The 18,141-nt window shown below is 25.9% G+C and overlaps 1 protein-coding gene across 7 annotated transcripts in view; it reads left to right on the top strand.

The window, feature by feature from the left end:
- LOC109600475 (mushroom body large-type Kenyon cell-specific protein 1) overlaps positions 1 to 18,141 on the top strand; it is a 113,823-nt gene that overhangs the window by 83,700 nt on the left and 11,982 nt on the right. For all 7 annotated transcript variants that reach the window (XM_020016631.2, XM_049967488.1, XM_020016632.2 and 4 more), the window contains exons 2-5: positions 5,322 to 5,494; positions 5,555 to 5,770; positions 9,662 to 9,878; positions 9,943 to 10,180. In XM_020016631.2, coding sequence (XP_019872190.2) covers positions 5,322 to 5,494; positions 5,555 to 5,770; positions 9,662 to 9,878; positions 9,943 to 10,180 — 844 coding nt within the window. The remainder of the gene's footprint in view (positions 1 to 5,321; positions 5,495 to 5,554; positions 5,771 to 9,661; positions 9,879 to 9,942; positions 10,181 to 18,141) is intronic.

The following is an 18,141-nucleotide window of genomic DNA, read 5'->3' as shown; positions in this document are numbered from 1 at the left end:
ATATTGAAAAATGTTTTTATTTTTAAAATCTTTCATTTTATTTTTTAATTCTACATTTTTAAATAAGATTTTTAATGATTACAAATTACCAAAAGCTTATTGAAATTTATAAATAATATTTTATGTTAGTTCCACTTAATTTAATAATACAACTGTGTGCATAAAATTAATTACTTCCCTGTTTCTCCATATCATTGAAATATCACAAAAAATGTCAATTTTTTATTTATGTTTATTATCATTTCATCTTATATTAATATTTAAATAAAATAATATTGAAGAAATTTATAAAAAATTTACTTTCTTAATTAAATATTAATAAAACAATTCATATTCTTTTGTTTCTCCTTATTTTTTGCATATTTCTTATTAAATTTGAGTTAAACTTTATAAAAAGCTTTTTATTTCGTTTAAAATAGAGAATTTTAAAATTTATTTTTCAGTTTTTAAAGTTAAAAAAATCAGTTTTGCTTTTTTTAATATAATAATTTTATTTTCCAATATTAAAATTAGAAGTGCTCAAAAATGTCAAAGAAAACTCAACTTTTTCATATGTTTTATTTTTAATTGTTCAAAATCTAATTAAATATTGAAAAATGTTTTTATTTTTAAAATCTTTCATTTTATTTATTAATTCTACATTTTTAAATAAGATTTTTAATGATTACAAATTACCAAAAGCTTATTGAAATTTATAAATAATATTTTATGTTATTTCCACTTAATTTAATAATACAACTGTGTGCTTAAAATTAATTACTTCCCTGTTTCTCCATATCATTGAAATATCACAAAAAATGTCAATTTTTTATTTATGTTTATTATCATTTCATATTATATTAATATTTAAATAAAATAATATTGAAGAAATTTATAAAAAATTTACTTTCTTAATTAAATATTAATAAAACAATTCATATTCTTTTGTTTCTCCTTATTTTTTGCATATTTCTTATTAAATTTGAGTTACACTTTATAAAAAGCTTTTTATTTCGTTTAAAATAGAGAATTTTAAAATTTATTTTTCAGTTTTTATAGTTAAAAAAGTTTGTTTTGCTTTTTTAATACAATAATTTTATTTTCCAATATTAAAATTAGAATTGTTCGAAATCTAATTAAGTATTGAAAAAAGTTATTAAAATTAGCGTAATTATATTATTAATTTATTTCCTTTAGAATTTCTGAAGTAGTGCATTCGATTTTTGAAATAAGCATCGGAAACTTTCGACTGTATTTGGTCTACAACTACTTGACACAAATAATCCTCATCTACTTTGCATTTAAGCTGTTTTCCAATTAAAAATTTATCGTGAAACTCGCAATCAATTCCGGCTGGCGTGTGCAGCCTTAAAAAAAGACATTTGCATTGGACAATTTCTTCACTAATAATCTATCCGAGTCGGTACATATTTGAAGGAAAGTTGAAATTTTTAGTGAAAGCTGAAAACGGTAGTGAAAAATGACCGGTGAACAGGCTTTCGGCAAAATTTCTAAAACCGAGTCACGATCCGCGAAGTGGACGCAAAAAAGTCGATAATTATTGTTGCCGGGATGAGTTACGTGGACATTGTCAATTGATAATGACTGCATTAATTTAGCATATTTCCAATCGTGGCTTTATTTATTAACTTCGCCGTCGCTATTTATGAGCCACGCAACGATTTAAACCGTACCACAAAAAAAAGACAATGTACTATATTATCCTGTATGGATTTCGTCCACTACAAGCAGCACAATGGAATTTCTAAAGGCCAAGTCACGTGGACGGACCAGTGGCTTTTGAAGTTGGAAAACAATACCGAAACATACATTAGTTAAATTAATCCACAAGTTGGTTGTTGCATGTAGAAGTTGTTAACACCGGGACCCAGTCAAGTACCACTTTTATTTTGTGGCGGTACAAGCAAATCCGAACTTTGTTCGAATCACGGAGCAACTAATATTCATAATATAAAGGGCCGGTTTGCCGGCGTACACAGGGAAACACATTGACATTTAACAATCCCACAAGCAACTTCAACGTGTGATGTTTTGTTTATAAACTACAAACGCAATAGCGCTTTTGTTAATTATTTAGACGAGTGTGAATTTTCGTCCATCATTCGTTGCTTGATAAGAAATTAATGACGACGATAAACGTTCGTATCAAAGGTAATTCGTGTTTAATTCGAAGAACTGTTTGTTATCGAATTGAAATGGTCGCAAATAGTTTATTAGATAATGGGTTCGAGAAAGTTTTAAATTAATTGATATTAATAAATTGCATCAGGCAAAGTCTATTTCGAAACGTTAATCATAATACGTCATTGTGTGGTTCCCCTCCATATAAAAATTAGTCGAAATTGTCCGGTTCACCATTTTCGTTGGTGGGGCCAGGCTGAAGACGTAATTGGTGAACAATCCCCACTCAACAATTTTTATTATGGGTATCTAGTAATAACCATGGTTACCGCTACAAAATAGAGAATAAACTATAAACTATAATGGTTTTTGTAGGCAGGTTTAAAACATCACAAATGTGGGATAGAATTTGTAAAATTAATTACATTTTTTAAACTAAAAATTTTAAATTTAACGTAATATTTTGTTAATAACTAAATAACGTATGTATAGGATTAACTTTATTATTAAAAATTAAATTTCACAAGCTTTTATTTTTAATATAAATTTTATTTGTGATCTGTAATAAAATTTACCTTTTTAATATTAATATATGATATTCAGGCCGGTGTTTTCGACAATTTTTTATATGAAATTAAATTTTATTCCTCTGGTTCTTTATATTTACCATTTTAATTTAAAACATTTAATTTAAAATTACTGAAAAATTGAAATATATTTTATATTTAGAGATAAAATTTCGTTATTAAAAAAAAATAATAATTTTAAAATTTAAAAATTATTAAAGTAACTTACTAATTATATATTATTAATTAAATATTAAACTATAATATAAACAAAATTTTTGTCAAGGAAATAAATTTTATTGCTCAAATAATTATCTTTTTCAATTTCTTTCTTATTTACATTAATTTAATTAATTAAATATTTAAAAAAAAAAACATTTTTTGTTTTCAAGTTTTGTTTCTTGCTTAAATAAATATTAAAAAACTTTGGCAAGGAATTGAATTTTATTGAATTAATAATAGATATATATCTAAGTCATTTATATTTTGTCATTTTTTAAATGTTTTTTAATGTTTTCGAAATGTCCTTGTGAATAATATTATCACACAATCAAAATGTGTAAAAACTATGTCAAGCAATTGAATTTTATTGAATTAATAATAAAAAATATATCTGATATTTAAAATTTATCATTTTTAAAATGTTTTCGAAATTTTTTTTTTTTTTTGTACTTAGATGATTATTATTAAGCAAATATCAAACAATACACCAAATATTACTAAACTTTGTCAAGGAATTGAATTTTATTGGATTAATAATAGAAATACATCTAAGACATTAATATTTTGTCATTTTTTTAATGTTTTTCAATGTTTTCGAAATGTTTTTGTGAATATTATCACACAATCAAAATGTTTAAAAACTATGTCAAGGAATTGAATTTTATTGGATTAATAATAAAAATACATCTAAGACATTTATATTTTATTTTTTAAATGTTTTTCAATATTTTCAAAATGTTTTTCTTGATTAACTGAATATTATTAAATAATTATCAAAAAATAAACAAAATATTTAAAAACTATGTCAAAGAATTGAATTTTATTGGATTAATAATAGAAATACATCTAAGACATTTATATTTTATCATTTTTAATATATTTTTCAACGTTTTCGAAATTATATTTGCTTAGATGATTACTATTAAATATCAGATATCAAACTATAAACCAAATAATAATAAACTTTGTTAGGGAATTGAATTTTATTGGATTAATAATAGAAATACATCTAAGACATTTATATTTTATCATTTTTAATATATTTTTCAATATTTTCGAATTTTTTTTTGCTTAGATGATTATTATTAAGCAAATATCAAACTATAAACCAAATATTAATAAACTTTGTTAGGGAATTGAATTTTATTGGATTAATAATAGAAATACATCTAAGACATTTATATTTTGTTATTTTTTAAATGTTCAATATTTTCAAAATGTTCTTCTTGGTTAGCTAAATATTATAAAGTAATTATCAAAAAATAATCAAAATGTTTAGTCAATTGTCAAGGAATTGAATTTTATTGGATTAATAATAAAAATATATCTGATATTCATAATTTATCATTTTTAAAATGTTTTTCAATGTTTTCGAAATTTTTTTTTTGCTTAGATGATTAATAATAGAAATACATCTAAGACATTTATATTTTATCATTTTCTAAATGTTATTCAATATTTTTGAAATGTTCTTCTTGGTTAGGTAATATTATTAAGTAATTATCAAAAAATAATCAAAACGTTTAAAAACTGTGCCAAATAATTGAATGTTATTAAATTAATAATATAAATGTATCTGATATTTATAATTTATCATTTTTAAAATGTTTTTCAAAGTATTCGAAATTTTCTTGTTGCTTTGATTAATATTATTAATATAACGTAATAAACAAAATGTTTAACAACGTTGTCAAAAAAATGAATTTACTTAAATAAATAATAAACTTCATACATTTGTAATTGGCCATTTATAAAATGTTTTTCAATGTTTTCAAAATGTTGTTGTTGGTTAGAGGAATATTATTAATTTTATATCGAAAAATATATTTAAAACGCCGTTTTTGACAATTTGTTTATTGTTTCTCAAAATTAATTAAAATAGATGATTTCTTTTAATAAAAATAAGAAAGGTTGGACGCCATGTTAAATTAAACGCAGCGCTGAAATCAAACAACGACAAACCAAGAAGTCGGTTAGGCAAACGACCATGGATAATTAGTTATGCAAAACCTAATCTCATTTGCAATCGATAGTTTATTGAACTCGAAGAAATCCAGAAACGCCCTTTTACGGCTTGACCTTAATTGCGAGTGATTTTGGTTTTACTTGACCCCGTAGATAGAATTTATTTCATTACTGTGTATCGTGTGACGTTCGGTGTCGTCTTACAATCCGTGTTTTATGTTTCTAATGGTCGCACTGACGTGGACGAATGTGCTAAAAGTCATTTGTATCGCGGACACGCCCCAAAACCACAAGCACCGACGTCGTGATTTTCTTGAAAAATGACAAAAATTGGACAATCCATCTCGGCCCCGGGGCTTGTTAGATGTCCAATTTCCCGCACGTCCAGCCACGAAAACCATCCATCAAAACGTTGGAACCATTAATGAACGACCGTTTTGTTTGCAGGGTTGGAACGAATCGCTGAAGAGTTGATGGGTCGAAGGAAATGGAAACTGTATCAAGACGTGTCCATGCAAAGAAGTTATCTACAACCACTGAACAACAACAAAGTTTTAAACCGATCGACGCAGAGCAACGGTGTTCCAAATCTGCAGACTACCGACCAAGAAAATTACTCGGTAAGAATCACTGGCGAGACTCCAGACGTGTTTAGTTATATGCACAGTTCCGGTTTTCAGCGAAGGACAGGCGAAAAGGAGTCGCCAGAGAAGGAGCCGCGGGAGCCGGCGAAGGTAGAGGGCGAAGAAGTCGAGGACACGAGGGAGAGCCAGAAGGAAAACGGTACCGGCGAGGAGAAGGACGAAATCGAAGACGAATATTCAGTGAAAGACTGGAGGCCAGAGACGAAGTGTTACTTCTGTATTGACGGCAAGCTGGATTCACACGGGGTTGTGGTACGTAGCACCTGGCACCGAGGTTCCCAAGAAACCTCAATTATTTTCTTTATGCGAAATGGGACGCAATATCAAGAATGAATTTCCACAGGAGGCAATTCCGATACCTTGTACAAATCATTACATTTTTTAATTAAAGATAATTGATTTGGAGCTAATTAAATTTCATAAGCTGGCCAAGGGCGTTTGAAAAATTACCATTACTATAATTATTTCCAACTACGAATAGAGTGAAAAAATTATACAAATTAACATCAAATCGGGGTCAAACGTTGGATAATTTTCTTTGTACAGTTTTTAACAAGTTCAACAGTATAGGAAACGGTAATTAAGACTTAGAAGCAAAAAACGCAAGTTCATTATTTATTGTTAATAATTCAGCTAGTAGTTTATTACAAGGAGGCCATGTGAGTCGTCGCATTTCGGATAATGTTTATCCACCAAAGAGAATTACATTATAAATATTCACCAATTAGAAGCCATTGAAAACCAGCGGCAAGAAAGTTATCTCATTGTTCGCTGGATAAAGACTTTCCAATTTTCTATAGCAATTAATATAATTAAATGAAAATATTAAATGCACAAATAAATTGTTCGGATTATCATTTCATCTTTTATATGTTACATGAACGGCTAAATGAAAACGACCTCGTTTCCAGAAATTTAGGATTCGCCGATCTGATTTCCAACTACTGCGTGACACAACAGACTTGACGGTAATTAATGCGGATTATGCCTTTCTTTGTTCGAGACTTAAAATTATATGTTACGTCTACAAGTAAAACCTCTCCCTGTGGTTTGACAAAGGAAAAAAGTGGCTTATAAAACGAAAATAGTAATTGTGCGTACTTGTGCCTCGATAAACTGTTTCTTGTTTAGTATTTATTACTCCAGTTATTCGAATGTAGACAGTTGTCCTTATAGAGGCTCGATTTCCTCTTATGTTTATGTCTACGGTCGATATATTAACAAGATACAACTAAAATAAGCTGTTATTCAATATTGCATATTTGGTAATGTAATACCAAAATCAGACGTTTATTTTTGTCGCAGCAAATGTCGGCCAAGTTAATATTTTAGTTTTTAATAAAATAGATTATTGTTTAAATGTCAAATCTATAAAGGTATTGATTTAGTTAATGTAATTGTTGAACAACAATATATCTTTCGTCAAATAATGGAAAAATCTATAAAGATTAGTGGATTAATAATACATAAAATAAAATCACGTAGATTTTTAATTGAAAATCTAAGGTCCATTATTAAGTTTTATAGTTACTAAAATTTTTCGTTTCCTGCAGTTTATTATTTTATCCAAATGGATTATTGTAATGTAAGTTAAATAGTAATATTTCTTTTGTCTCCTTTGTCTAACAATGGTTCATAAAAGTTGTAATTAAGAAATATAATAAGTAATTTTGAATTGAATAGAATAATTTGTAAATTGAATTTGAAAAAGTGTTAAAATGTTATCATACACATAAAATATTATCGCTTTTTAACTGCTTTTAGTACAGTTTTATTATCCACGTTGATTTAATGTGATAAAATTAAATTTTGTTAATTTTATTATCACGTTTTATGGCATTTAAAATAACTTGCAGTTCCCATTTTTGTTAGCCTTAAATATTATAATAAATTTGCTTTAAACATTTTAAAATATGAAGTGAAAACATCTTTAAAAAATTAAATTTTAATATTAATATAATTATACTAGAAAGAGAATTAGAATTAAGTTTGTTTTAAAAAATTGTCATATATTTAAAATATCACTTTTTATAAAGTTAAATTAGAATATAAAATAATTTAAACAAAAATCTGAATTTTTTAATAAATTTTATTTTATTTTTTACACCATAAAGGTTTTAGTTCTTGTTATTTTATAATTTTATGATTTATTATAATTTTTAAAAGTCAGACTAAAAAATAAAAACAATTAAAAAATTCTTCTAAAAATTAAAATGAAAAAATTAAAAAAAATTAACTCTGAATCGAATAAAATTTTGTTTTAAAAAATGGTCATATATATAAAATATCAGTTTTTATAAAAATAAAAAAATATTCAAACAGTAATTCTAATTTTTTAATAGTTTTTATTTTCTTTTTTACATTTTTACATCACAAAAGAAGGTTTTAGTTACTATAATATTTAAAAGTGAGACTTAAAAGTTCAAATAATTAGATTTCTTCTAAAAATTAAAAAGAAAAAAAATTTAAAAAAATGTTATATATATATAAATGGTCACTTTTATATATTTTTTATAGGTTAAATTAAAATTAAAAAAAAATTATTCTCTTACTGTGTAACATTAATATTTTTTTATCGTTTTTACATCATAAAGATGTTTTTAGTTCTTGTTTAAAAGTAAAAATAATTAAATCTTTCTTCTAAAACTTTTAGAAAAGCTTCAAATAATTAACTCTGAGTGGAATATAAGTCCATAGTTGTGTTATATATATTGTTATAATTATAATTATGTCGTTTTTGATAAAATTAAAAATTAATAAAATATTAATTCACAACAACAAAATTTTATTATCGTTTTTTACATCTTAAGGTTATTTTTAGTTTTTGATTTTTATGCCAAAAGTAAATTTATAATAATATTTAAAAATGAGGCTCAAAAATCTAAATAATAAAAGCTTCCCTCTAAAATCATTAAAAATATCAAATAACTGATTGTGAATATTTACTATGTAAATAGATTAGAAGCTTAATTATTTGAAATATTCGATTTTCTGATTTATGTTTATTACATGTACAATTATATAGTTTTATGTTTAAATACAATTATAAACAAATGAGAAATACAATAAATATATTTAATTGTAGAAGCATACTCATTTGCAAAACCACATAAAGCAGATAAATACGATATAAATTTTTTATAAACTGTGCAAAATCTACCTTGATTGTAACTTATTCACACTTACAAACAAACTTATTAAAATAGTTACATTTACATTCACGCAAATTACCCGATAATGAAAATATTATCGTAAAATAGTCAATTTACGACTGTTGAGTAAGGTTATAGCACAAACCTAAGCAATGAGAATATTTATAGTTTTTCCAACAGTTCATTGTGAATTTAACGATTGTTACGCGTTAATTATTACTCCACACTTAATAATAGGTACGTACCATATCAGTTGTATATTTACATCTTGAAAAGAACGACGTTATATTCATTTATTAGGGTAGGAAAAATTGTTACGTTTGCCCAAAGTGTTAATTAAAATTGACCAATCGCGTTGTGGCAATTTTCTAATTGGCCCCACTAATTGTAATGAGTAATATAAGAATGTACCATAAATATGATTGAATGGAAAGAGAGTGGTGGTCACCCACCTTTCCGTACTTCTTTCGTAGAACAAAATGTGACCATCGAAGTCCTAGTTTCGTCTAACCAGTGCAAACCAATTAGCCGAACAATTAGAGCCTAACGGTCCGCCGCGTATAAATTACGAAACAGCTTTAAATCAGGTGTTTGTCGTCGCGGCCTCAGAAAAAAAAATGAGGATCTCTCTAGTCAGGCCTTGTTTAATGTCAATTATATTTTATATGCACATGGCTCGCACACTGACGCTACTAATTAGGCATATGCGGAAATCACACATCCATCGTATGGTGCTGCAGGAAAATGGACATGACGGCGACTTGTTCGATCGCTCCGGGAGAATTTTAAAACGATGTCTTCAAACGCGTTTCCATCTTAAACTAGATCATACTGTTTCCTTTTCAAATTACATGTTTATCACCGGTGATGGTTTTAACAACATTTTTAATTGTCAATTAGACACGTTTGACCGGCTGCCCCAAGATGTGATAAGAAAATTGTTTCTTGGTGCTTTGACTCAATCTGATGGACCCTCTTGTACGTTTTACAGAGTCCCCGTCAATCGGACTCTGACACATCGGACAGTGACAGCGAAGCGCCCCCCTCCCTGACGCCCAGGTCGCTGGGCGGCCGCCCACCGCTCAACAACAACCACCATCACAGAACGACAAACGCCCTCCATCATCCCCTAAACTCCGCCAACATGACCACCATCGACAGCGTTGCGAACATTGCGAACTTGGTGGCGGCGGCCGCCCTTTCCGGTGGTAAGCCACAACGAAATAGTCTATCAATCTTTCATAACTGACGTGTCTCCTTATTAATTTTCAGGAAACTCCCCAGGAGCACCGGGCACCCCATTCCCCCTCTACAACACGAATTTGTTGACGCAAAACTACCTGTACATGGCCAATGTGGCGCGGTCCCTCCAAAACCAGGAGGCGGACAAGGCAAGCGGTGGCGGCGAACAGCCCCTCGATCTTAGCAAAGGGTCCAGCAACAGTCCTAATGCCGACCAGAAGATCGGTAACAACGTGCGACTTCCGACACTGGACAAACACATATTCAAGTAAGTCGAATCGTCTTATATTTAAAATTGTCTAACTTGAGAAACTATGAAATTAAGAAATACGAAGTGGGGTGTCATCCAGGGGAAATAATTATTTTTTATGTATACGTAAAATTTGATGACACAAACCCAGGGAATTGAACTAACATTTATTTTGAATAGTAAGGATAATTTTAAATATTATTATTTAATTTTTGATTTAAATTATGCAGAAATATTTTTACTATAGCAATAAATCATCTACCATTAATATTACCTCACATAATTATTAAATAAAATAATTTTGAAAAAATTATAATTAATATTTTTTATAATTTTACATTTTACCCATTACTTAAGTTATTTAAAAAACTCGATTAAAATTATGCATATTATTAATTACATTTTTAAAATTAATGTTATATCTTGTAATTCGGAGATTTTAATATCTGTAAAGTTTTCAAAATATGTTTTTACCATTTAATTTAAAAGCAACAAACAATTGACAGTTTAATTAATTAACTGTCAATTTAGTTACAATTTTAACTGATTTTAGTTATAATATGTTTAATAATAAATTTTGTGAATTTCTATCGTTTTGATGTATAAATTATTGGAGTATATATACAATATATACTTTTTCTTAATATCAAAATCAAATTTTTATTAATATCAACTTTATTTTCACATTTATTTTTTTTTATGATTTATATTAACTTTAATATTTTTAAAATATTATCTGAATAAAGACACTATATTGCATTAATGGATTAAAACATTTTATAATGATAATAATAAAATATGTATAAGTATGAAGGGAATTAAATCGTATATTTTTAATATATTGTAATTGGAGATTAATTTTTGACTCCCATTTTTTCAATTATTTTTTTTTTCGATTGAAATAAAAAGTAATATGAAACAAATTTTAATTTATTATTATAAAGCTATTCTTTAAATTTATAGTTTCACAGATAGTCAATTTTTAGTCACATTTTAATTTTTGTATTATTTTATTCTTATCTTATCCGTATTGTGACAATAAATTTGTAATAATGCAAGATATTTTTCTAAATTTGATGATCTTATAAATCAAGATCTACTTATTTCTAACTTTAATCAAATGTGAAAAGTTTTTTTCATTTTTTATATTGTGTTAAAATAAAAAGTAAAGGGGTATTTGTAAAGTTGTTTAAACTTATAATTTATTAATACTCAATTTTTGGTTAAAAAAGTTTTCAATTATTGGGTACAAAATTTGTACCCCATTTTTTACATATTTTCTATACTGTTCAAATAAAATGTAAAGGGATATTTAAAAGCTCTTTAAACTTATAATTTCTTTAATGCTCAATTTTTATCTAAAAGATTTTTCAATTATTATCAAAATTTTTAACTAATTCTTTCTATTTTTCATATTCTGTTAAAACTTATAATTTCTTTAATAATATTTTAAATTGTGTTTCACAATATTCTTATTAATTGAACAAAATTAAAATTATAAATAAACATTTTTATAATTTATATTATTTCCATTTTTCAATTATCTGGTTTAACATATTTTGTACCCTTTTTCCAATTTTTTATATTTCTATTGAAATAAAATATAAAGGGTTAAATGAAAGATATTTTTATTATTATTATAAATTTTTGAAATTTTAATCTCAGATTTCAGTCAATTTGTAATCAAATTTCAATTTTTTATTACTATATTCTTATTAAATTAAATTAAATATTCATTTTAAATGAAATACTTGTTTTTTATCTTATTTCCTTTATTCTGTATAAAATATGTTTGATACACATTCACAATACAATGTTTGTATATTTATAATTTTGTAAAATATTTGATTTCTTTTAAGGATTGATAAATTAAAATATATTTTTTAACTATTATTCAAATATACATGTAAAATTAAAGGTTTTTTTTAAATAATTTTTAATTATCGGAGACAAAATTTTTACATCACTTTCCATTTATTTTTAATTCTATTGAAACGAAAGGTAAATGGGAATATGAAGATCATTTTATTTATTAATTTCTGATTATTAGAAGTACAGCTTCACACAACTTAATATTATTGCATTATATTAAACTAAATATTAATTTTTAATAACTCAGTTACATTTTGCCTTCTTTCCATTTTTTCGTCATAAAATATCTTTCACAGACTACTAAAGAATTTTTTTTCTAATATTTATAATGTTTTGAGGTATTCAACTGATTTTCCATTTATTTTTAATATTAATTAATAAACGAAACATCTTGCACAACAGAACATAATATTTCCTTTAGATTTCGTACCCTTTAACATTTATTCGCAACGTACCTTTCGAAATCGATTGACAATAAAAGTCACTTCTAGTCAGTTATTTATACATACATCACCATAAATTTTCATTCCGAACATGGAAACCATGCCGAATAGCGTTCCGTCGAATTTTTTTCTCGAAACACAATTTCATAAAGTACTTCGGCCTTGTTTGTCACGTTATGGTTTAAACCGCTTATTTAGGTTATGGTCGAACAAATATTAAAATTATGATTAAATTGAAATATAACCCGTGCGGACGTCGTTTTGAGACGGTATCTTTTATAAACAAATTGTATGAAGTCATGCAATTGTACCACATTAATATGAACGTATGCAGAACGCATATTTTTCGTTGTGACCTACGAGGAAACTACGTGGAAACGGGCGAAAAACTTTGTTTTGTTATTTACTTATTTATTTTTTATTTGTTATTCGTTATTAACGTGCATGATAATGTGATTTATTGTTGTGATAGCACCTCAGTTTTTCACATCAAGTGCATTCACCCTGATTCTAAACTTACCCAACTTGTTTGCAATATGATATTGACAGGATAAAAATGCAATAAAATAACCGATGCGTTTTGAAACTATTTGTACAAGTGATAAAACTGTTGAGATCCTTCTCAGAAATATAAAGTCATAATGAAGGCATTGTTCATGCTAGATAAATAATAAATAACGTATACACATTGTACTAAAACACAAAAAACTTTATTAACAATAAAATGTAGATTGTGAAGTGGGAAATTTATTTAAGACATACGGATTAGCTTCCATGGGAGGCAGAGGAAACACTGCATTTCCTTCATTTTAATTTTAAAACGCGATTTGAGAGACAGACCATCGGTACAAGTGTGTAATTATTCTTTTAATTAACATTTAAGAGATTTAATATCTTCCATAAAAACAGTTTTAACTACCAGCGTTCGATTTGAATAATATTTTAATAATAAACTTGAAGGCATTGTTTAAAAGGTATGTTTTAATGCAAGAAAAAACAAGCAGATAAATATCTGTTATTAATTTTCTCTATGCATGTTAGGTTTAACGGTAGAAAACGTGCACACAAGTCGTACCAAATGCTGCCTAGTTATGGATTTAATACATTTTTGAGATGGCAACTACACCACTGGCACAGACACCAATGCAATAACCTATTTAGAGATAAGAGAAGCTGTGACCGATAAATATATTTATTGCCAAGAAAAATACTTTTCATTTTTAAGTAGATTTAAACATGCCATTCGATTTGTTATTGACCTCTTTGGAGATTAAACAAGTTCATTTAACCCAGTGTTTTTGTAAAAACCAGTCTAATTTTAACACAATAGTTCAGTACTTTGCCACTTCGACTGTCGATAGTAAATGAATTATTTGTTTTTGCATTTTTTACGATATTTAAACAACAAACAATTAATTGTCAATATTGTGCAATTTTTTAGTCACACTCAATTTGGATGAGTCCCAGAAACTGTGATAATTTTAAAGTGCATTGGCATTTCCAACGTCGGTCATTGATAACCTTTGGTTGTCGAATTTGTTTATCTGGCTTCCTGTGTATTAATAATTGCAGTACCGTAAAAATCGTAGCCAAAATAAGTTATCTCGGTTAGACTTCCTTTGAAGTCGGTCTTGAACAATGAATGGTTTCTAAAGAAACTCTTTTCGATGAAATTTTGATAGTTTTCTAGTTAAATGCGTCAACTCCGAAGACATTTTTGTATGCTTCAAGTAATGAAGAAAGTACCACAGGTCTTCTGTGTTTTTTATCATAAGTAAAGAAGCCATAATAGTCAGAATTTCTTAGTCAACTTATTTTTGATCAACATGGTACTCTCCAAGCTGCTTTCTTGGATATCTGTCTTGAGATTTCTAAAGAAACATTTTTTCAATAAGAAGAGATTTTGTATTTTCAATCTTCATCAACCTAGCTTTGACAAATTCGGTACCGCCCAACTTAATTGTTTATCAAAATAATTAGTTTTTTATGTATGTGGAAATGATGAACCTATTCCATCCCAAAAGCACCCTTATAGGCCATCACCACTATTTAATATCATCACCGTTGACCTGTTCCTCTCCGCTACTGGCTTGCATCGTGCACATGGTCTATTTGTTTTTTATATCTATATCACATTGTTTGCCGTCTATATTTGCGAAAGCTGTCGCGAATAATTTCGCTCTTTTTTGCCCGGTTTTATTTTGAGCCTCGCTTCCGTCCGATGTGTGTTAAAGTGATTGCGTGAGATTCTCGTATATTTTGTTCTTTCTTTTTATTTTTTTTTGGTGTCGCTTTTGTCCGATCGCCTGGTCCGTGTCATGTGTTAATGTTCTGCGATTGTTTTTGTTGTGGATTTGGAAAAACAATCGGACATGCGGCCGACCGGCATATGGTACGACGATTACTTGGGTGGACAGGCACGTGGTACGACTTTACGTGTTTCATTTTCTTTTTTTGGGTTAACTGTAGTTTGCGTACTGAGGTGGTGAACTCAGCTCATTCAATTTTTTTTTCAGTTGATTACATTTTAATTAGATGTACTGAGTTTTGGAACAACAGTAAACAACAATAATTTAATAAATTAAAGTTAAATCTTGCTTGACAGATAATTTTAATACAGATAATGGATTTGGATTCATCATACTAACGAACGGAATTTGTCTCTGCTTAATTGCAATCTGTATCAACCAAATTGTAAATTACAATTTACAATGTAAATATTAAGACTGAGTTTACTAATTTCTAAAATTTCACATGTGCAATACACAATCCACAAAAGGAAACGTATTGATCCAAACAAAACTGTTTAAAGTCAAATAAACAAATATTTTCCATTATTAAAACAAATACGATGACGATATTACTAAATATTTTTTTTTGGAATTAAGGAAGATATATTTGTTAAACGATAACCAGTTTAAGTGTTCTTATTTGTTTATTAACATATTTTATTGGACATAATGCAATTAGTTAAATATTTTATATAATAACTGGCTTTATGTTGAATATTTGAATGTAATTTTTAGTAAATTTCAATTCTTATGTTTATTATATTAACTGATTGTATTTAACATAGGAAATTGATGAACATGTGAATCTAAAAATAAATGTGAATAATACAATTACACGTAAAAACCTTTATCAACAAAAAACTTTATTAATATCAATTTAAACATTCAAGACAATTTTTCAAATATGGATATTTTTGTACGTTAAAAATTCTATATAAAATCTACTTAATTTTTAATCCATCCAGTATAATATTTAAGAAATTTACGTTTATTATGCATAATTTATTAACATATAAAACTGATAAACATGTTAATCTAAAATTAAATATAAATAGTATAATAATAAATAAATGCATATACGTACAAAAATCTTACTATTACTGATATAAATATTCAAAATGTTTATACAAATTTTTAGCATATGTATTTTTTTAATTAGAAATTTTCTTTAAAAATAAATATAAATTGAATAAGAACATATAAAGTATCTATAAAAAACTAACAAATATTCATCTAAAAATAAATATAAATAATCTAATTATGCATGTATGTATCAACAAAAAAAATATGTGAAAATAAATTATAAAATAAGTTGTTCAAATTTTTAAAAATTATATAACGTTTTTTAAGTAAAATCTGACGTAACAATGAATATTAAGTTTAGTTTTTAAGAAATTCTTATTATTACATTTGTTACGTTTCTATAAAAATCTGACAAATGACGATCTAAATATTCAAAATTTTTAAATTAGTTTTTAAAATATTTTTTAAATTTCGTTAAATTTATTTTTTATTTTATAACTTAATGTTGAATATTTGAATGTAATTTTTATTAAATTTAACTTTGTATTTATTATATTAACTGATGGTATTTAACAGGAAAAGAAAAAATTGATAAATACCTAAAAATAAATATAAATAATATAATTGCAGATGCCTGTATCAACAAAAAAACAGTTTTATATCTATATCAATATTCAAAACACTTTTTTAATTAAAAATTCTATTTAATTCTGACTTAATTTTGATTCTTCTAGTACAATTTTTAAGAAATATAAATTATTACGTTTATTATAATACATAATATATAATTTATTAACAGAAAAATAAATGATAAACATGTTAATCTAAAATTAAATATATATAGTATAATAAATAAATGTCTTTATTTACAAAAAACAGACAAATACTGATGTAAATAATCAAAATGTTTATATAAATTTTTAGAATATCTATTTATGTATGTATTTTTTAAATTAAACATTTTCTATAAAAATACTTACTTAATACTGAATTATTAGTAAAGTTCAATTATGTTTTTCTTATATTATTTGATTTTGTTTAATATGTTAAACAAAAATAATTATAAATATAATAACATATACATGTATCTATAAAAAACTAACAAATAACGATATAAATATTGTTTGTGTATGTTTTTTAAATTAAAAATTCTATATAAAAACTGACTGCTTCCTCGTTTTTAAGAAATTTCGATTATGAAGATGTCAAACTAAAAATAAATGTAAATAGTATAATAACATTTAAAACCACATATCTATAAAAGACAAATAACTAATCAAATATACAAAATATTTATAATAATTCTAAAAATGTGTATGATATTTTTTTAAATTAAAAAAAATATATATTATTAATATTTGAGTGGAATTTTTAAGAAATCATGATGATAATTTAAAAATAGATATAAATAACAAATAAATGCCTTGATAAACACAAATCTGATTATGGTATAAACATTTTTTATCTAATTTTACTTAAATCAATATTTTTTTATTGAAATTATTAAAGTAATAATAAAAGTATTTGAAAATCAAGTAAGATATTTAGAAAAAAACTATTACATTACATATTTATATTGTCTAATTGTTGTTTTATAAAAATCTAACCGGAAGATTCAAAATATTCTAAATATCTACTGTTATTTGAATTTATTAAAAATTGACTTAAATTTTAGAGTGTAATTTTTCATAGAATTTTGGTATTTTACATTCATTGATCCAAAAAATTGACTAAAAATGATGTGAACATTTAAAATCTTTATCCAAATTTTTATTTAAATCTAAAACATATATTTTTAATATTAAAATATTCTTTATTAACTTGTATAGATGTATAAGGAAATTTATTATTTTTATTATATTATGTTATCACGGCTTATTACACAGAAATTTTTTGATAGTAATTTCAAAAGACACATTACTTATCTCCCCCAATATTATGACTAAAACAAAGTAAACAAAAAAACCAGACGTTCATTTTTTTTTGCGTTGCAATATAATTTGGTTTAGGATAGGTTAGTGTGGAATTATTATCTTGATTTTTATTTACGCATATTTGAGATAAAAGATAACGGCAGATCGGCGAAAACAGCCGTTTCGTCTGTTTGTTATTTTGGCGTTGACGATTAGGACCCAGACTGTTGCGAAGCGCTTCGCAAATATTACCAAAACCTGCGAACGCCGTTCGATTGATTTCAACCTTGACTGAGGAAACGAATAACGTTCTTCGCACACAAAACAAACAAATTACAATTGCATTAACCGTTACCTTTAACAAAAAAAAAAAAATATTTTCTATGGCACAGTTCCGAACAAAACCTAAAACTGCATGCGCCAATTTAAAGGAAGTC

This window comes from Aethina tumida, chromosome 5 (genome assembly GCF_024364675.1).
Source record: "Aethina tumida isolate Nest 87 chromosome 5, icAetTumi1.1, whole genome shotgun sequence".
Lineage (NCBI taxonomy): Eukaryota > Metazoa > Arthropoda > Insecta > Coleoptera > Nitidulidae > Aethina > Aethina tumida.
The sequence above is the reverse complement of the archived record's forward strand: the minus strand, read 5'-3'. Positions and strand labels throughout refer to the sequence as shown.